Genomic DNA, 21,520 nt, shown 5'->3' on the forward strand with positions numbered 1-21,520 from the left:
TTTACTGTATCTTTTGTATTTTTATTGTAATGAAATAATAGCACTAGCAATGACAACAGTAAAAACGATAGCAACAACGACAATAATAGTAGCGATTCATGAATGGATTTCAATGAAAAACACAAGAAAAATAATAAATAATGGCAGGAAAATCGTTGAAAAATACTGATAGAAGTGCCATTACTTCTACCATCAAAACCATTTCTCATGGATGTTATACAATGGGTTAATATGCTCAAGAACAAATGGTTTACTATCTTGATCATTATTGAGGTGACACAAGCTCCGATGCATTGTTACCTCTTACAGCAGAGAATTAAATGCTGCTCTTTTTGTATGGTATACAGCACAATCTTCCCAAAAAACAAAGACAGAACAACAACAAGAAACAACAACAACAACAAAAAAAAAAGATGAGAAAACCTTAGTTCATGCTATTATTTTTCTCTCAATTAAAGGACACATGCGTATGTCAATTTTTGTGTTGCTGAGAGGTGATGAACAAGTTTAGGGACTGCATGTGAAACCAAGTCCACAGGAAGAAATCTGTCTGGGTTAACCTGTGAACGAGACATCTTTTCATAAGTTAATTGAATAGAATTATGTACTCTTGTGGCTGACAGTTGCCAGGAATTTTTCTGTCATCTTTGATCCTTCAGGAGCTTTCTGTACATTAAACTACCACTAGTCTTATTATGAACAAAGCTTATGTTTAATATGTTATAAGGTATGTTGAAAGAATACTCTGGAAGCCATAACTCTCTTTTCCTTTTCTCAAAAATCTAAAATATTCTGACTTGACTTATCATTGAAATAGAAATTAAGAATGAATTCATATTCCACTCAAAGCAAAAGCTCAAACATATCCATTTGACATTTCACTAGAAAGAGGGAGGAAGGCACAAGTGTATATATGTTAACCATTTATTTTTTATCATATCTTTTATGAAGAATGTATGGTTTTATATATATTTGTTCTTGGATAAAAGTAGAGTCTTACTCCTAGCAAATTTTCCAAAACACATCCCATCTGTTGCTAGAAAATAAAAAGGGAGGTAGTCTCCCATCTCCCTCGTTATTTACTAATTGGCTATGGCAAATGAATTCAGAACAAATAAAATCATAAAGATTATTCAGGTAAAAGGAAATTTTCTTGTCCTAGAATCATAATTTTCATACTTGTTAGTCTTGGATAGAATGCCAACAGCAGTCAATGAAATTGCAAGAGCCCTTAGTTCATAACACTAAGACTGATTTTATCTATTATTTATTTATTTTCATCAGTGAAAATAATTCTGTTGAGATAGCAAGAGGCTTTTATCACAGTTAGAAATATTTTGGGAATCCAAGCATCAAGATTTCTCTTTTATTTTCCATTCTCCTTATTTTCTATTCTCTATACGAGTGCAGTTACAAAGCTTTCCTCATAATTCCAAGCACTGTAATCAGTTTTCTTCCCTATTTGATACAATATTCATCTCCAGTAAGACCACAAAAGCTTCACTGAGGAAGTTGAATTCGCCAAAAGTTTTGATCTGCAAAAGCAAGTTACAACAAAAACTTCACAATCTGTTTTTAAGAGTATTACCTATCGATTTAAAATACTGAAATGAACCTGGCAAACTTTTAACTGTAGATACATTTTATCTCCTCAGTGTGTGTAGCACACAGAGATACAGTGTATGCTGAAAATTCCTGATACATAAAACTTCAAGATAGTGGGGTCCTCGGAAAAAGGTTATCAAGGAAAAGATCTTAGGAAGATTTCATTAATAACCTAACTTCTTCACTGAGAACATTTATGGAGAGCATTTCACAGCACAACATGTTATCCTATCCATCGTTTGTAGTTTTCCTTCCTCAAGGAGTCCAGATTCATTCTTGTCTGTTTTACCCGTAACTGACCCAAAGACGAGCAGCTTCAGTAGATTTTTTTTTCCTGGTCTCTTCTAAGCATTATCTAGTGTATTGGGTTTTATTTTTCTTTCAAAATTCATTCTTTTGGATAGATCCACCACAAGGAGCAGTGTAATTAACGAAAGGCATGGCCACCACGGCGGGAGGCACTGAGTACACGCGTACAGCACCTCACTTTTCCACTTCTTCATTCCCTACTTCTGTGCTCTCAGCGTCTGTTCCACCCAGGTTAGCCACACCGACGCCACATTCCAGCGTTCGGCACTGTGCAACGACGCGCCCCCTTGGGCTGTCTGTCCGCCCGGTTGTGCCATCCGGGCACAGCCACTCGGATCTGACAGCTCCACACCAGCGGGCAAAGCCGACGAGGCCGAACCGAGCTCTCAGCTCCTCCGCAGGCCCCGGCAGCGGCTCTCGCTGCGGGCAGGGCAGGCCTGGAGGCGGGCTGCGCGGCCGCGGCGCCGGGGGCGGTGTCCCCGCCCCGCTCCGCCCGCTGCCCCTCCCGCTCCCCCGGCCGTAGGCGCGGGCAGCCGCGGAGCGGGGCTGGCGGGCAGGGCGGTGGCGGCCGTGTCGAGGCGAGGGGCCGGTGGAAGTGCCGAGGACCCTCCGGCGCCGGGGCCGGCGCGGAGCGCAACCCGCGGGTGGAGCGCGGGGCGGAGCGGAGCGGAGAGCGGCCCCGCCGCTGCCTGGATGCCAGAGGCACCTCGGGAGCCGGCGGCCGGCGGCACCCAGGAGGGCCCGGGGAAGGAGGAAGAGGCGGCGGAGGAGGAGGAGGAGGACTCCGCGCGCGGAGTGGAGGAAGCAGGCAGCGCTGGCCATGGCCTCCAACTTTAACGACATAGTCAAACAGGGCTACGTGAAAATTCGCAGCAGGAAGCTGGGGGTGAGTGAGCTCTCCTTCGGCGCTGGGGGCGGCGGTGCCCCGGGCCGGGACCTGCTGCTGCTTCTCACACCGCTGCTTGCGCCCGGTGTGAGCGGCGCTTCGAGGAGCCGCTCTCAGCCTCAGGGCTCGGTGTCCGCGGGCAGCGGTGCCCGTCCCTCCGTTCCCGGGCGTCCTTTCCCTGTCTGCCCAGCTCCGTGCGGGGACTTTGATGGAAGGAGGTTGGGAGGATCTGGAGAAACTTGGTACGGGGCTTCTGCCCCCGCTGTCGTGTGGTGGGAAGGGGACGTCTTCGGGCAGGGCAAAGGGAGAGAGGAGAGCCGAGATTGGGACTCGAGGAGCTGGGACGGGCGGTGGCTGCCGCGCGGACGCGAGAGCGGCTGCAGGAGGAGACAGCTCTCGGGGTTGGGGCAGCTCGTGGCTGAGGGTAAGAGCGCGTTATCAATGCCACGGACGCTGGTGGGATGCAGCGAGCCCTGGAAAGGCACGAAGTTGGAGTGTAGTGTGTGCAGGGGTCAGGATCTCTGCAACTTCAGGTGCTTCCAGGACTCATCTAGTTGGGGATCCTCCTGCTCTTTGGGGTGTCAGGAAAAGAGGAGGTGTAGGGAGCTGGTAGTTTCAAGGCCTCTGCTGCCTCCCCCAGCTGCTGCTGTTGCCAGTAATCCCAAGAGACTAGGCTCCCTGCAGGCTGGGGATCAGACCTGGAGAAGGGCTGGGGTTTGCTCTGTTTTGGATTCACCTTGTTGTATTGTTTGTGAAGGAGCGTGGGTCCCTGTCTGCTCTTCCCTGCAGCAAGGTGGGCTCCATCCTCTGCTTTCCCTGAAATGCAGGGGCTGTTTGAAATCTGCCTCCTGCAAGTCACACACTGCAAGCTTATCGTGGTGCTAATATTTATGTCATCCTTCCTCCCCTCTCCTCCACGGCTGTTGTACTCTCCTCGTAGACACAGCATTCAGGAAGGTGGGAGACAAGCTGTAAACTGACCTTTGGTACGCTTTCTTGCTTTGTCAAGGGTGTTAATGCCGAAAGAGCAAGGAAGAGTTTGGTCTGAATCTTTAATAAAGCAAAGTTCAAATGTTGGAGAGAGGGTGTAAATTCAGAGAGAATGAATGCTCCCATTAATGTTTTTGCAACCCAAGTGTTGCTCCACAAATCAGAACTGGACATCAGAATTGAAGAAACAATTCCTGAATCTGTGATTGTTGCTGGCACTCCTCTGCTTACCCTTAGCTGGTCAGTCTTGTCCCAGCTCAGCCGTGCTGTTGGATGGGCAATGGTACCAAAACACCTTGGTGCTGTTAGTTGGAGACAGTATGTCTGAATTGTAAGTCTGTATTTGAAGATAACTGAGAGCTTTCTAGGGGTGAAATTGTGTTCGTGTACGTCCCTGTGTATGCAATATATGGCTTTTTTTTTTTTAATGATGAACTACATTTTTTTTTGAGTGGATATTGTTTATGGTCAGAAAGGTTATAATCTTTCTGCACCAAGCAGGAGTGAAACAGTTCCTACAGCATCTGTGGAGAATGTACTACTCGTGATGAGGTATGTACAGGTGACAATTTTGACCACGCAGCCTCAGAGAGGTGGTAGCATAAGATTAAATATGATAAATGGGGATGCATATCTGAATAAATCTATTAAGTACAATGTACAGTGGGTAGTATTTTGTAGAAAATAGCATCAAAATTCAAATGAGTTCTGGTGGTTGAAAGGTATGAATGTGAGAGTATATATCCATAGCTAATTGGATTCTGGTGACTGAATTTCTAAATTAAAGCAGTTTTTATTCACCAAGTGAAACATTAAAGGTTTCTATTTTTTCCCTTATGTCCATCTCCTAATCCAGACATTAATGAATTCTAGTAGAGCTGTCATTTGTAAGGGAATGCATCAACTTTCAGGGATACAAATGTCTGTTAACAAATGAATACTTCTTAAACCTCCAAAGAAATACTGATAGGGTGGGAAGGGAGCTATGGGCTCTGGAAGCTTAAGTGTAAGATCATTTTGAAATACTTAGATAGAATTCTGTCTTTCACTAATTATGCTTAATTTTTATAGTCTGTAAATTACTGATTTTTATTTTTGGGTGGACATAATGGTTACATTTTATGAATATTTTGATGTCTCTGGAAAAGTGGATTAGAACTAGGAGAGCTGAGGTGACTAATGCCAATTGTAGTGCTAGATTTGGGCAGTAAAACTGATGCTAACCTTCAGGCTGGTAGGCAGCTCATGATGGAAATTCTTCCAGTGCAGCTTTTATTCCTTCTTGTTCTGTGTGTGAGGGAGCCCTGACGGGGAATCAAAGGGAAGATGCTTCAGTGTAATGCAGTCTGTGAAGTTCCAGGTACCGCTGAGTGACATAATACTGGAGAGCAAAAGCAAGTAGTGTATCACATACGTTCTGAAAAACGATGGGTTTGAGGTGAACTTTCAGATAGAATTTGATTTCCAAAGAATTTAGTTTTCAGATGGCTTAGTTGTAAGACTTCTTCTTTGTACCTTCCTTTATTGATTTTGTACTTGGTGAAATAGCAACTCTTCATGATTGTTTTTCTTACGAGGTACCACGTTTGCCTTATTATGGCTATACCTTGCATTGAGCGCGTGTTAACCCTGGCTAGCTCCTCCACACATGCATTCAAGTTTTGTTTATATTATGAGCAAGTGTGTCCAGCCAAGGAGAATGGACGAACATCCATGCTGAACTGAGCAGTTGGGACTTGGAACTATTTAAGATGAACATTTTAATGCAGTCCTCTATATTTCCTGAGAGTGTAACATTTTCAGGCAAGCCCCATTGTTCTGGTATTTTTACGCTGCTTTTGATTGGATACTCAGCATGCCAAAATCGGGGAGCTTTACCAGTCCCTCTGTTGTTGTTACAAGCTGCCATCTGCCTCTGCTGTCAGTGTCATGGCTTCTGCATGTTGTTAGGCCTTGAAGAACTATTCAGACAGTATGTTAGAGCATGTACATTATCTCCTTACTTTAAGTGTGGGCTGTATATAAAGCACATCTATGGTGCCTTGACATTTTTAACTTGAGTTGAAGTCTAGGTAGTAGACTGTCTCATATGTATACTTGCAATGACTTTACGAAGATATCACACATCTTTGAAATTTGGAAGCTGCAGTCAGTGAGAAGAGCTGTAATTAAAGCATCTTTTTAAGATCCAGTTTCTCTGTAGCCCAAATCTGCCTTTCCTTTCAGTGCTCTGGCATTCCTGCGCTGTTTGATATTTTGCTTCTCTCTAATACTACATAAAGGAAATACCTCATTCTTGCAGCCATTACATTTGACCTGTGCGACCCTCTTTTGAAATAAATTTGATTGTAATGTGGTGTGCTGTTCAGATCAGAATAGGTCATTTGTGTAGTGTGGAATAGGACTGTACTGCCTTTGTTCTTTTGGAGTCTTTCATAGTTGTGTTACATTAAAATTCATATGACACAATTTTGTACTGTGCTGGCTGTGCTCATAGCTAAAACTTTTCTGTATCAGATTGGAATCCCTTTGTTGTCTCCTAATAAACTAAGCTGCAAGGATTTCATGCCTTGTTGAAGTGCTGTTTCTTAGAAGAAAAAACAATTTGATGTCACATTAGGAAGTCCAATTAAAAATGAGTGTTGTGTCACTTTGATTGTCTTGTTTTGGCCCAAATCAGCCTTCGAAGTCTCAATCTTTTTGTTTGTTTGTTTTTGTCTTATTTTTGGCACGCTTGGGCCGGAGAACAAAAGAATCCTATTTAATGGAAATTTTCACTCAGTTGGTGAATAAATACTGGGTTTTATGTGTTTCCACATACTGAGTAGAATTATTTCCTGATTGGTTCAACTTATACCCTAATTCTGCTATCCAAAGAGAAAATTGTACCTGCCAGTCAGTCTTGATTGAGTAATAAATAACAGGTTGCTGTTAGTCACCAAATGAAAAGTTTTGCTGTATAAACCCTCTATTTCTAACCATACTTTTAAATCATTATGAGTAGCTCTCTGGAGAGGAACATAGTGTTTCTCATTCTGCCCTTAACCCTGTCTTCAATCAATCAGCACTAACAATGTTATGAATGTGAAGCCGTGACTGCTGCTGTGTTACTCTTGAAATACTGCAGTTTGCGTGTTTTACAAAGTCCTAACTTCAGTTGTTACTGTGTGTATATTTAGGGTGAAGAAAGTGAAGGGATCTGCAAAATGTCCCCAGTCTGAAACTGTTGATTGACCACAGTGGCTTTGCAATGAGGCCATAATGAATGCAGAATGCAGAGCAAAGGTTCTTGTTCTTTGAGTTTCCATAGCGTGAGAAACAAACAAACAGAAAACCCCAAGCAAGCAGTGCAGCGAAGAATGGATGTCCTTTCCATAGATTCTTGTTTGTTATTTTCTATGGCAAATCTGATCATACTTTCTGAAAATATCAAGAATGGCATTTCTAGCTACGTACAAATGTGATCTAAAGTGTGCGTTAAATCTCGGAGCATGTAAATAATTCAAAATGAAACTTTGAAAACTTAATTCTTAGTTGCAATGAATTTATTTTTGTTTCAGTGGAGCGCCAGACCAACAGAATTTAGATGCCAGATCTCTTTCATGTGAAGGAATTCATTTTTCATGCTAGTTGTAGACAACCTCAGGTAGAGAATTAAAAGAATTTTGCTGTAATCCATTAAGGACACTGTCCCATTTACTACTTAATACTGAAAGTATCATTTTAAACACCAGTAATTACTGCTTTCAGTACTTTTTTGTTCTACAGTTACACAAAGGTTTTGCAGAATTAAATGGAAAATGTATGGATTTTCAATTAGTTTATTATGGGAGGAACAATCATTTTGAGCTTTGGAGCAGTTCTTATTGATTAAGCTTATTGCGCAGCAAATGGAAATAAATGTGTTGCAGCCATTGTAAAGAACACAAAGTCCAATTTTTTTTTTTTTGCTAATCTCTGCATTTAAAGAAACTTGTGAGTCAGACTTGTATTAAGTGCTTCTGAGTTTGCTGTTTCCCAGTTGCTTGCCTTGATGTGTGTTTTCATTTAATTCTCAAGAGGTCTGATAGCCAAGTATCTGTAAACTTTGTAATGGATAGTACCTATTTAAAGGGACAAATAGTTCCTCTCTTGCAGATAGCATGTTGCTTCCTTGTTATCAATGGATTATAAATGCTTCTATTTTGCCCTTGCGTGTAGTATCATTAGCCTCAGTGAGATTATACCTTAGCTGCATGAAGATTATGCCAAAAAGTGTTTGTAGGCTTGACCTTCTTCCCTTGTCTATGTTGAGATGGCAACATTTTATTTGCATTTTCTCTCTCTTGTGGGATGATGGCCTTTTGGTTTTTTGTTTAGCAGGCTGTCATTTTTATTCTATGATAGACATTAAAGACCTGATCAAAGACCCTGAAGTCAATTTAAAGAAACCCATTAAGTTCCATGGCTTTGGCTTAGCATCCAAGAGGGAACATTAACTGGATGCATACAACTCACTTTTTTGTTGTTGTCGTTATTGTTGTAAAATGCCCTTCAAATGCTGCTCTAAGGAGTTGTCCTTTCACAAATCAGTTATTATGGAAGGATCGTTCTCTCTGAATCCTTGAAATGCACAAGGAATTATTCATGTCATTCCAGTAGTGACTTTTCTTTCTAGTTTTTTTAAATAATCTTGCTTCAAATCATTCATTCAGATTTTTGCAAGCAGTGCAAAATGCTTTATAGCAGTTGCCTGGCAACAGCATTTTCAGGCAACAGCATATGGGAACCAGTTGTTAGTTATACATTTATATATATAGCTGTATGGAGAGAAGTCATTTTAGATAGGTACTAATGAGAAATTTGTAAGTAAAGCAACAACAACAACAACAAAAAGGCACGCTATGAGATACTCTTAACTCTTTTAAGGACATATAAAGGTTTTTGTGTCTATCATAACCTCGAAAGTTTGTCTTTTATTTTAGGTTGTGTGAAAGATTTGCTAGTTTATTTGCTTTTCACAAATGTTACAACACTGTTATACAGTTTATTATGCAACCACAGTAAGCAACATAAAATATTCTTCTTTGTTGAAGGTGAAGAATACTTTAATATGTGTGGATGCTGATTGATATCCCTTGGTCTTTAAATTAATAATGTACTTAAAGGAAAACCGAGCTACTTTACTGCATAGTGTAGTGTTTCATATCTGTTATATTTAAAATAATAACTGTAAATGCTATGGTGCATTTTGCATATTTAATCTCTTCAATTTGGATTGCAGCTTTAATGTTCAAAAGGATGTTAGTGTTGCATTTTAGTTGACTGCTGATCAGTTGAAAACTTTTTTCCAATAAAATATGTAGTTCAGTTGCAAGCACTGTGAAATGTCTGTACTTAGGTCAAGAATGATAAAAAAGGAGAAGAGAGTTTATTTACAGCACGACAAATTTGCAAGCACAAAGACAAGTTGAGGGAAAGCAATTGTCTGTGGCTTTGTTAACGCTTTCGTATTGTGTAAATTCTTTCCATATATCAATGCTATTTTGCTATTCAGAACATATACCCATGCATCACATTTGGGAAGGAAATCTGTATGTTTAGAGCCATTAATGAGCAATTTATAGAACTGAAAACCTGGTAGAAGTTGAGAGATTTCCAGACACTGAGATTTTCAGCTGGTGTGAGAATGGAATCTGCTGACTGCAGGAGTACTTTCACTGATTAGGGTAGGCAGAGTCTTGCTCAGAGAGCTACAACCAAAACTGTGAAGATTTTACAGATGAATGGTAATTTTGAATTCTACTTAGAAAATACAGAAAAAAAGTTATGCAAAGTTCTAATTAAATATCCTTTTCAGTAAACCCCAACACTAAATACTAGCAGTAGCTGCCATAATTATTGCTTTCCTACTGGACCTAGAAAGAGGAGACATTTGTAGTTGATATTTAGGCATTATTCTGATAGATATAATGTATTATCATTGCTCTTTTTAATTTGACTAGTTGTAGAGAATGAAATATTAGATAAAACCCTTACTTGATGTAGTGAATGTCATCTAGCTTAAATGTGATGAGGGAATATGAAAAAATGGAGCATATGCGGCTTAACTAAGAATGGAGAGATTTTCTATTTAAACTTAAGTTGATGTATTAAGTTACTAATTGCTAGTTTAGTGTGACAATAATAAGATACTTTCACATGACACTGTCTTGCTGATGGAAGTACATTTTGTTGATGCAATTAGAATGCCAATACTTTTTACAGTAATTATTTTTCTTTTTGAAACTGTACTTTCAAGCTGCGTGTATACCTCAGCAGGATGTACTTCCCACAGCAGAAAAAGAGCTGTTTTTGGCACAATAGAACAATCTATAGCTCTTCAGTGCACAGTCATTTAGGTTTCTAAACTCATTCAGATATCTCTGAGTTCTGAATCTGGAAGTGAAAGTCATCTTCTCATAGGACATAATCCCTAATGAATGTAGAATTTGCCATCAGGCGAGATGAAAAATGATATCAGTCATATTGATAAGGCAGGGGAAGGAAGGAGGATGGCAGGTGGAGAAGGAAGTTAGAAACAAACTCAAAACCACCAAGACACAAGGAGGAGCTCAAAGCTCCTCATCAGCTAATGGCACTGGGTTTCTGTTTGCTTTTGTTTTCATTTGAAAAGCTGATGACAGTGCCAGTGAAACAGGGAGATCTGAAGCTGAACTTGGATGGGACTTTTGTCTCTCTCATCTTACCTGATGCACAGTTTCTGCACAAAATCTGAAGTCCTGAATGGTTTCACTTTTAAAAGTAGTTATCACTGAAAATGCTAAAGAGACAATATGTGAATAATTGTACATCAGAACGATTCTGAAATCTGAATCTAGTTCATGAGACAGTTTAATAACTGCTAGGGTTACTGATGTGCATTTGCAGATTTAAATGTCTGGTTTTAGGCCTACATGAATGAGCAGTGTTTGTCCATCTCATTAAGAGAAGGAGTTTGTAATGTTCCTAAAGAAACTTCATTTATCTATTTATTTTTGCTAGTCAACCATCAAACATGTGGGGATTTTCTTATCTCCAGATCTTATTAGTTGTATATTCTTTCACAAACCAATTTGAAAACCTTTTATCCTCCAGGCTCATGTAAAGCTTTCTACTTAGTATTACTAAGTTGTACATTTCACACATAAATGTCTTGGAGTTTGACATAGGAATCAAGTATTTGTGTGGCTCCATAGAGATGGTTCTCTGAGACTTTATACTGTTTGTGAGATATATCTATTGCATCTAATTGAAGAGATAGCAGAGTCTCTTGAGGAAATCTATGCAGTTTGTTTAATAAAACAAGCAATTACAAAGTTGTTTAGTAGAAATAAATACATAAGATATTAAAATAAATAAATAAAAGTACTTGCTAAACTACTCTTTGTCAGGAGTAACAGTCAGTATTGTCAGGGCAGTGGTTTGCTTTTAACCGGAGTCTTTCTGCAGCCTTTTAAAATCACTGTAAGACTTGTGCCAGGAATTAGCTCAAAAGAGAAGGTTGAAAAGGCACCAGCTACCTACCCTAATACGATGCATATTGGATGAATATATTCTCAAGCTCATGCTGTGCCAAAACACTTAGGTAGTAATATGTTTAATGAAACCCAGTTTCTTCATCTTATTACTTTTTTTCAATAATTAAATAATCTTATTTACTCATTTTAAATATTGAAAATTCTAATGTAGACCCCTCCTAAGGTAGAGTGAAAGGAACAAAAATTTTAAAAATGGGCAAAAAATCCCCCTACTTTTTACTGTAATGCAAATATGTAGTTGAACTAGACCAACCATTTTTGGCACTCCTAATTGTTTTAGTGAATCTTGCTATTCTGTTTAGGTGCACATTTAATTGCTTCTGGCAAGTGGTAAGATTTTGCCTGTTGCACTGCTTTTAGTGCAAATATATTATAAAGTTTATCAGCAGTAAATCTCCATTTACATTTAAAACTTATCTACCTAGTGTGAGCTATCAGAAGCAAGATCTACAGAACACTGAATAAAAATGTAAAGATCTTACTTTACATACTGGAACAAAATTTCTGATAGCATCTACAGCTGATAGTGGTGTGAGATGTATTAAAAATCATAGAATCATAGGGGTTGGAAGGGTCCTCTGGAGATCATCGAGTCCAACCTCCCTGCCAAAGCAGGTTCCTTACACCAGGTGGCACAGGTAGGCGTCCAGGCAGGTCTTGAATATCTCCAGAGAAGGAGACTCCACAACCCCCCTGTGCAGCTGTGCCACTGCTCCGTCGTATTGGAAGAACTGACTTTGAATGCCTGTGAAGGATCATTAGAGGTAATCGTTTTCAAACACTTGTTAATTATTTGGGATGAAGACAGTACCTAGAAATTTCAAAAGAGAGGCGTAGGTAATGATGACAGCAGCCAGTGGACAATATTGATAACACCATCTTGGATTTGAGTGTTTGAGATGCTATCAAGGCTGATGATACACAATGAGAAACTGGACTTAGTTAGATGAGGTGTACAGGCAGTGAGAAGAAAACTTACAGTAGCAAGGCTCATGCTGAACTTATTTGAGGATAAATGTTAGTCTAGCAGCTTTCATAGGAGAATCTGCTTCATGTCTTTGGATGTATTGCTTTGGGATTATTTTGGACTGGAGAAGAATATGTACATATTGTCTTTGTACATATATTCTAGACTTTAAAATATTTTGTATGTGCTATTTCGACACAATAATGTCAAAATGAAATTTATGTCCCAGAACAGAACCCAGACATTTTGAAATCTTTCATCTTTCTAGAAATGTATTTCCTAGAGCTTATTGTTTGTTTTTGGATAATAGTATTCTAAGGCTTATGTTAATATATCTCCTAAAAACTATTCCAGGTGACTATCTTCTCTACTGCAATCTGGACAAAATAGAGTTTAAAACTGTAGTAAGATTATGATGCCGTTTCTTCAAAATTATTTTCCTTTCCCCCTGCCTTCCCACTTCTGTGTACCTGAAACATTTCCTAGAACAAGATGTAGATAAATAATTGATTTTCTGGTAGCAAAACTTGCACTTTTCTTTAATCTGCAAATTACTAGAGAGAGTAAATACCTGTTCTTATTTAAACAAGCACTCTTCTCAGTATACATAATTGATTTACTTGTGCTAATTAAAAGGACTTTATCTAATGGGCCAAACATCTATTTGTCAGTAGAAAAGCATATGAAGAAATACAGCCTCTTCCAGAATATGTCAGGGTTTTCAGTCCAGGAGAATGTAAAAAAGTTGTAAATGATATTGATTAGCACTGACACAAGCTAACCCTCGATTATGTTCTCCCTGATGCTCGTGGTTGAGTTGAATGTGCAATAAATAAACTAGAGTTGGAACAAAAGATTTGAAATGGGAAAATCTTCATTTCTACTCTTTATAGCTCTCCGAAGTTGACTTCAAAGCAAAAGTGCTCCCTGCAAAGCTCTTAAGGGGATCACAACGGAAGTAGTGAAAATAGAAGCAGCTAAACAAGCAATACTTGATTACTAAGAGTACTTTAATTTTTGTTGATTGGTAGAGTCTGTTCAGTAAATCAGGCTTGCAGAAGAAATGTGTTTGTGGAAAAAGGGCCAAATTTGCCACTGACAGTCACTCTGAAAGTTTTGCAAATTGTACACATCAGCCACAAAGCTCACCGTGGGTGTGAAAATTTTGTTCAAGTTTTTATTTCATCTGTTGTTTCAATGGTTTCATAGAGTTCTATCAACCCCCCAGAATAGCATTGAAAATTAAACTGAAAATTGTTCCTCATTTTCAATATACTCTTCCTAGATAGATAAATAAATATTTTTAAGTGTTACTAAATAGGATTTGTTTAGATTTCTTCTCATCTTTTTCATAGAATTGTAGAATTGTCGAGACTGGAAAAGACCTTCAAGATCTAGTCCAACTGTCTGCCTAACACAAATATTGCTCACTAAACCGTGTCCCTACATCTACTCTTTCCTTAAACACTTATTGGCATAGTATCCTTATCACTTCCTTGGTCAACCTTTTCCAATGCCTCAACACTCCTTCTGGGAATAATTTTTTCCTAATATCCAATCTGAAACTCTTCTGGAAGATTTTGAGTCCATTCCTTCTTGTCCTCATGCTTACCTTAGATAAGAAGTCTTTCCTGACCCTCTTCTTCTCCAGTCTGAATAATCTTAGTTCCCTCAGCCACTCCTCATAAGACTTGTGTTCCAGACCCTTCACCAGCTTTGCTGTCTTTCTCTGGACATGCTCCAGGCCTTCGGTGCCTTTCTTCTAGAGACCCAAAACTGAACACAGTACTCAAGTAGAGGGAGTAAAGTAGAGATCACCTCTTTGGTCCTGCTAACTGCACTGTTTCTGATGCTGTTGGCCTTTTTGGACAGCTGGACGCAGTGCAACTGCATGTTCAGCTGAGCTTCCACCCAGATCACTTTGTCTTATTGAACTTCATCCCATTGGCCTCAGCCCATCAATCCAATCTGTCCAGGTCCCTCTGTAGGGCATTCCTGTTGTCAAGCAGACTGGCATTTCTCCCCAAATTTGTATCATCTGCAAACTTGTTGAGGTTGCACTCAATTCCCATCAGTAAAGATATTAAACAAGATGAGCCTCAAAACCACTGCCTAGGGAATACCACTGAAATCAGAATTAGCAGAGTTAAAGATCTTAACTTCCAAAACCTAAAGTTGAAATACTTGTGTGATATTTTGTTCTCTGGACCAGATGCCTTAAAGCATAGGCCTTTAATCCCTATGCCCTAGTTACAGCAATTAAGGTTCATGAAATATAAATTTTGTTACATATGCATCTTGCTTTCTTCTTTCTTCTGTTTCAAAACTAGTGTGAAATATTAATGATCACATTAAATGCCCTCTATTACACAAATGGCTGTAAATATTGCATTCTAGTTATCCTCTGATGCAGTGAATGACGTTTTCTAATACTTAGATTTGAGTATGTATTCTCCCGGTGAAGAAATCTGACTTTACTAATACAGTCTTTTGTAGGCCTGCCTGTTTGCCTGCAGTCAGTAAAAATACTGAAGGTGTTCAGCTCTTTGGAAGACCCCAGTTCTGTACTGTTTCTGATTTGTAGTGCAGCAGTGTGTTGAGGAGACTGGAAATGCCAAATAGAGTTGTGGTTGTGGACCCTGCCTGTTGATTTTGTTGGAATTGGGGGAGGCACTTGTAGAGCATGAGGATGCAAACAGTTGGAAAAACAGTTTGGTTTAGATATTTGAAAATGGAAAGCAATAAAAGAAGTACTGTTTGTACAGCAACAGGTATAGTGATGTGTAGGATGCACTTCTCTTATGTAAACACAAAAGCTCCCTAATGAAAAATTCACAGCCTTGAAGAGGGCTTTTTTCCTTTTCTAAGATGAAAGCATATGCCATAGTAAAACAGTTACAACTACTTTAATGGGGCCAGGGAAGAGGCACTTAGCTGTTCTTCTGCAAGAGGAATGAGTTAATAAACCTGACGTGCAATCTGTCTCTGCTGTAGCTCTTGGCACACAGCAGCTCTAATTGGTTGAAGCTATTGAGGCCTTAATTGCTGATTTTGCAGTACTGCCATGTTTACTGATAAGGTTTAATGCAAGCTAAAATTTGTTAACTAGAGAGAAACAGTTACACTCGTACCAAGAGTGTGAGGACAAACAGCAGACTTTGCTGTAGTACCAAAAGATGATGAGGTACTGCAGCATGTGCCATTGTTAGATTTCCTGTTTCAGGCTATTGAAATTGAGCGAGAGAGCAGGGAAATGCTCCTAAGTTAGATATTGTACAGCTATTACTGAAATAAGCCTGTAGGGGAGTGTTAGTTGGATGTTTGCTTCACTGATTCATGTGACTTTCAAATACGATTTATTTTTTCCTTCCTGAAGGAGGGCAGATGCAAGTCTTAAGTTTGCAGAGCGTCAGGAGATCTGGGAACTGGGGTGTTTAAAAGGAGAAAGTCTGGTAGACTCTGCCAGCCTAAGATCATCTAAATCAATAGTTTTCTTTCTGATACTTCAGTTTTGTTTTAATGTCAAAATTTATTTATTAAGCTATGGTTTCATTAAGGTTTCTGAATATGACCAAAGTTGTCTGCTTAATAAATAGACGACTTTTGTATTAAAAGCTTAAAGTTGTCCTTGAAATGAGGTATCCTCATGTTTATTTTTAACAGTATTATCGCAGTGTAATGCAGTAGCCTTTTAAGCTACTAGCCCACTATTCCTGAACTATAAATTAAAATTATTTCTATTTGTGTTTAAGTTTTCTATAATAGTAATAAAAATATCCATTAATGTTACAATGTGGTCATTTATATCCCAAAAACTAAAAAGAAAAACAATTTTAAATGTGCTTTGTACTTAGCATAATATGCTGAAATTTTGAGGGTTTTTTTTTGTGCCTTGGAATGTTTTTGTATATTGAATGCATAGCTTGGAACAGAGGGAATTTAAGGCACTAGATGGGTGAAAAGCAGATGCTGGCATGAATTCCAAGTGAGTTTTTGTCTTCATGTTTGAAAAGTACATGGCCCTGTATTTAGAGAGATGTTTTTACTTGCATGTGATTAAGATCTATTTTCTTTTCTTAGCAGACTGTATCTCAAGTGTATTCTCTAAGCTATATATGTCATCTTACACAGGTCATAAGATGTGTATTAACATAACTGAATGTGTACAGAACAGAGGTGAAGAACAGAAGAACAGTGGTTTAATACAATATTTATTAGTGCTCAGAAGATGAGAAATGGGGTATGTTCATTAAACGTAATAAGAAAACTACAGGCAAGTATTATATTAATTTTCTCTGTGGTTTAAAATGAAATTATGTCCAGCTTGGCTTGCAAACTTGGAATCTGTCAAACATGTTAACACAATAGATGTCTATTTCAATTAATTGTCTATACTGACTGTAAATTTTCTATAACGTTTGAAAAGTGTTGGTTCATGCAGTGTATTCCATTATGTAAATTGTAGGTCCATATGGGCCTAAGTGGTAAAAATATAGATATAAAAGAGGGCAGATTTTTATTTTCTTGTAGTATACACAAGTGATGGGTTTTGAATTTCTTCAAAATATTGTATCCTTTGCAGTAGCGCATAATGCTGAGTAGTTCAGCCTTGAAAGACTGAGAAAGAATAAGGCAGTCATCAACAGAACTAGTTTCCGCAGATAAATGTGCTTTAAACTGAAATCAAGAGTGGCTGAATCTCTCAGTGCTTTTAAAAATCTCTGAAGTTCACAAGCCCAGCTGACAAGAATGCATTTCATCTTGCCAAACTATTCAGCAAACTCTTGTTATCCACAGAATGTATAATTGTTTTGTTTTTTTTCATTAAGCATGTGTGATTCAGGACTTATTATCAGCTAATATTCTGTTACCCACATATGCAGATAAATGTACCTGAATTTTAGTAAAATTAGAATACTATGATACTTACAAGAGCCAGTGAAGATGCAAATGGCATTGAGAAACTGCAATGGCAGTACCACAGATCTGCAGTGTCTTTAACTCTTTGTGTGCTTATTTGTGGGTTTGGAAAAAAAAATTGAAGTGTGAAGAGGAGAAAAAAAAAAGTCTTAAGAAAAACTGGAAAACAACCTACCGTGTTCTTGATCTGAGTAACACGGCTGCAGAATGAACTCTGGTATGTCCTGTCCAAACTATTTGATCTGGATGTGCATGCTCACCATGTGCTCATATTTGAAGTTTCATATTCTACTGGTAATTTGAATTCACACAGTAAGATATGGTATTAATACAGTAGATCACATCTGCAGTGACTATGCTATAAATAATCGTTGTTTATTTAATCTCAATTCCAGTTCTTTTTTGACACCTTCTTCTGTTTATATTTTAAGCAGTGATATGAAACTAAAATTCTCTGAGAATAACAGAAGCATAATGCATTGTTTTTATCTTCACATAAGTGTATATTATTTTAGATGTGGTATTTTTTACTACCTGCCATTCTGCTACCTTACAGCAATAGCTCATCCAAGTAAAAAATGATATATTAATTCCTATCTTTTCTTATACTAGGAAATCAAACTTCCGAAATAGACAATTTGTATTTTAGTATGCATTAAATATTGTTGAAAAAATGCGTGCTATTTAGTGCTTTTGGTTCTATTCTCTTATAGAAAGAGCTTTACTGGGACAAAATCAAAATGTTAATTTTAAAGTAAGCAGAAATCTCTTATTAAAGATTGAAGCACTGACCAAAAAGCACTAAAAGCACTAAAACAGACTTTGTCCTTTATTACTTGAAGCTTTATCATGTGATAACCTTAAGAACATGAAAAATACTCTCTTGGCCGAGAAGCCCACTTTGTCTAAATAACTGAATCTGAAGATGTAAAAGAATCAAAGTATAACTCTCTGTATTAAACTGAAACTGTGCAGAACTGCTATTCAGTTTATCAGGGTTAAAGAATTGCAAAATGATAATTACTTTTTCCAGTAATTAAAAAACCCCTATAAAAATATACTTTTTTCTACTCCGAAATCAAAAATGAAGGAATTAATTTGCTATTATTCCTTTCTTTTCTTTAATCAATAGATGGCTTTACCAAGCTTCTAACGTTGTTGTCATGGTGACTACATTTGATTGAGGACACTTGGGGTGATTTGAGTAGGTAGTTGAGGTGTTTGCAGGTGGAGGAGGCTCTTCATAGGTTTTTTCTTTTTCTTCTATATAAATTGGGAAGAAAGAGCATGGATAATGTGTCTAATGTAGATATTTAGATATTGCATTTAACCGTTGCATTCATATGTGATTGACTACAGTCATAGATCAGATCATACTGATTTTGAATGCTATCACAGTGAAATTCATTTGACTAAAAATAATTTATCTCTTTAAACTGATTAAATAATATAATCTGTACATAATAAAATAATATTTAGGGAGAAAATAAAAGTTAATGGGCATGAAATTGTCTGTCCCTCAGTTTCTTCTAAAATATTTCCTTTGAGTGGTTGTCTTGTGTGTTCTCTATTATTTGTTCTTGACATTTGCTAAAGGCAAACAGAAACAATGACAACTCACATTCATTTCAATTATATACATCTAATGCAATGTTAGTTAATGAAAAGTGGAATAGGCTGGCTGCTGCTAACAAACTTCACTTTGTATTTTGGTTGGTCATTTTCTAAAGAATCTGTTGTAGCTGCGTATCACTATGTGATGGTTTAGTTTTCTTTTAAAGAAGAAATCTTTGAAAGGAATATGTTTTGTAACTATGGAGAATAAAATGCTATGCAGTTTCATGATAAAGAAATAATAAAATATGAGAAAAAGTGTATTGAAAATTCCTACAACTCCAAAATAATTATCCCAGATCTTCTGACAATAAGGATGTGCAGGTTGGGAAGTAAATAAAAAAAAAAGTGAGCTAAAATGAAGCAACTGTCTCTATAGTTACAGTTTCCTCTTGACTCTTAAATGCAGTGATTATGACTATTAGCTTGATTTAATCTTTCCTATTATGTTGTCATTGCTATGGAGAGAAGTTAGGGACTGTGATGGACAAGTGTGAAGTAGACATGTAGAAACAGAAGTGAACAGCTAGGGTTAGCAAATGAAGGAGATCTTGTAGACAGTCTGTTTAACATGTATAAAACATATTTCCTAAATGATAAACAAGGGAATATAACTTCTGTGTCTGAAATTGCAGCTCATATTTTCTTGCATTGCTACACTTGTTATAATATACATTTTAGCCCACGATTGTCATTAGACTTATGTAGCCAGGGATATTACTACAGGACCAAGTTTCATCTAACTTTGAGGGTTTTTGATTACACATTAATGTAACGTATAAATGTGATATTAGACTTGCTGCCTGAATGCTGCAGTACAGTGGCTTAAATTTAAGTCTTTGGCTATATGTGTCGTTTATTTTCTTGCAGCTACAGTGTTAACAACTTCATTGTTGTGATTGGAAAAAACAGAACTATAAAATTTCAGATACTTGACCAGTGACATTTGAAAAAATGGCTAGATGCGTGGTGTCAGCTCTTGGTTTCAAAGAAGATAAAGCAAGCCTAAGATCATCCAGTTCAATGATGGTAATCTATGTGACCAAGACTGATAAAAGACCAAAGGAATGGGAAAGATGGTTTTATGCTTTAGTTTGATGTTTTGGTGGGCTCTTTACTACCTAAACTAAGGCAATTCAACAGACATCTGTGATGAATAATAGAAAATGAGCATCCACATTTTGTATTTTACTGTTAAATTCTCTGAATCTTTTCTGGCTTAAGCATCTGCTGTCAGTGCTGTCAAGTCAGCAGCTTGTTTCAATTCAAGTGTTCTAAATTTGAAAATTACTATTCTGCTTTTATTTGCCCCACAAAAGCAACTTCTGCTAGGATACTATCCTTTTGTTTTACCTCTGATCTTCACCCTCTTCTGTAATGGCTACCTAGGTTTGCATCTTCAAAGATTTATTTATGTCCAAGGTCACATAAACCTGGACTTCCCAAGCCTTAGGGGCAGCTAAGGAACTTCGTTTGGCAATACAGCTATTTTCTTTGGGGTTCAAGGAATGCCAGATCTCTGTTTTAAGCTTTACTCTTTGCTAGTGTCTTCTCTACTGGAGACCTAGAAAACTGTAGCCGTTTAAGATCGTGCTTCTTTTTCTTTCATTTCTGAACAGCAATAAAACTGCCTATTTGTCAGTGTTTTTAATTCTCTTTTCCCTAATAACTGAGGGGATACATAAATCACAACCAATACTGGTTAGAACACCTTTTATCCTTTATGTTTTTATTTAGAAAACCAAACCATTATTATCAATAGCAGAGAACAGTTAATACAGCATGCTTATTCATTTGTTCACAGAGAGTACTTGCATGCCTGCTTGTAGTCACTTCGCAGAGTAGTGGTGCAGAACTAGTGTGGTTGGATAGCCAGCAATGAATGCTGAATGAATGCAATGAATGAAGAACATCGTGCTGAATTGAGAGGACAGTGAGAGTACAAGCCACGCAGAGTAAGAGAGCACCCAGGTCCTTATTTTTAAGTGCAGAACTTGAAAAAAGTTGGTTTCAAATATTCAGAATCAGTGGCACCTCACTAAATACCTCACCTTAAATATCCTCTTTAGAGCTGTTCAGCAAAATGCACTGTATATTTTTTTTATTATTTTTTTGACTTAGTGTTTCTGCTATACTGATGAGGAAGTAGGAGGTTGACTGAACACAGTATTAAAACACCAGTGTGTGTAAGGCTTGAGAAGATTTATACGTGCAGATGTCTTAAAACAGTAAGCACTTTGCACACAAGTTTGCTAAATCACAGAATAGTAGGGGTTGGAAAAGGACCTCTAGAGATCATCTAGTCCAAACCCCAACAGTAGTCTTCATGGTATCTGAAGCTGAATGTTTCTCTTTACTTGTAACACTTGAAAAGTTTGTTGCCTGACTGAGCGTGCGTTTAAATTTGTGAATAAGAAAGCATTTTTCTTCTTTTACTGTAAATCTGTGGCTTTTCAAGCCTGAGCGAAATGATGATTTATTAAATGAACACTTCTTTCAGTTACTTATTGTCATATATTTTCTAATTAAGTTTGAACAGTTCTAGTTATTAAAGGACAATATTTGACACTGACAACTACTCAGTGTTGTAATATAGTTGAAAATGATAATTTCTTGTTGCAATGGAGAACAAAAGGTGAAGTACGGGATTGAATAATGGAGTCTTTTTAT

General features: G+C 37.8%; 1 protein-coding gene across 1 annotated transcript in view; it reads left to right on the forward strand.

Annotated features, from left to right (window-relative positions):
* The first annotated feature begins 2,434 nt into the window (after nucleotides 1–2,434).
* Nucleotides 2,435–21,520, forward strand: part of DOK6 (docking protein 6) — a 238,195-nt gene continuing 219,109 nt past the window's right edge. The window contains exon 1 of the mRNA XM_065752981.1: nucleotides 2,435–2,800. Coding sequence (XP_065609053.1) covers nucleotides 2,735–2,800 — 66 coding nt within the window. The 5' untranslated portion in view covers nucleotides 2,435–2,734. The remainder of the gene's footprint in view (nucleotides 2,801–21,520) is intronic.

This window comes from Cyrtonyx montezumae, unplaced genomic scaffold, assembly GCF_038088225.1.
Source record: "Cyrtonyx montezumae isolate F1298 unplaced genomic scaffold, pur_monq_1.0 scaffold_8, whole genome shotgun sequence".
Taxonomy (NCBI): Eukaryota; Metazoa; Chordata; class Aves; order Galliformes; family Odontophoridae; genus Cyrtonyx; species Cyrtonyx montezumae.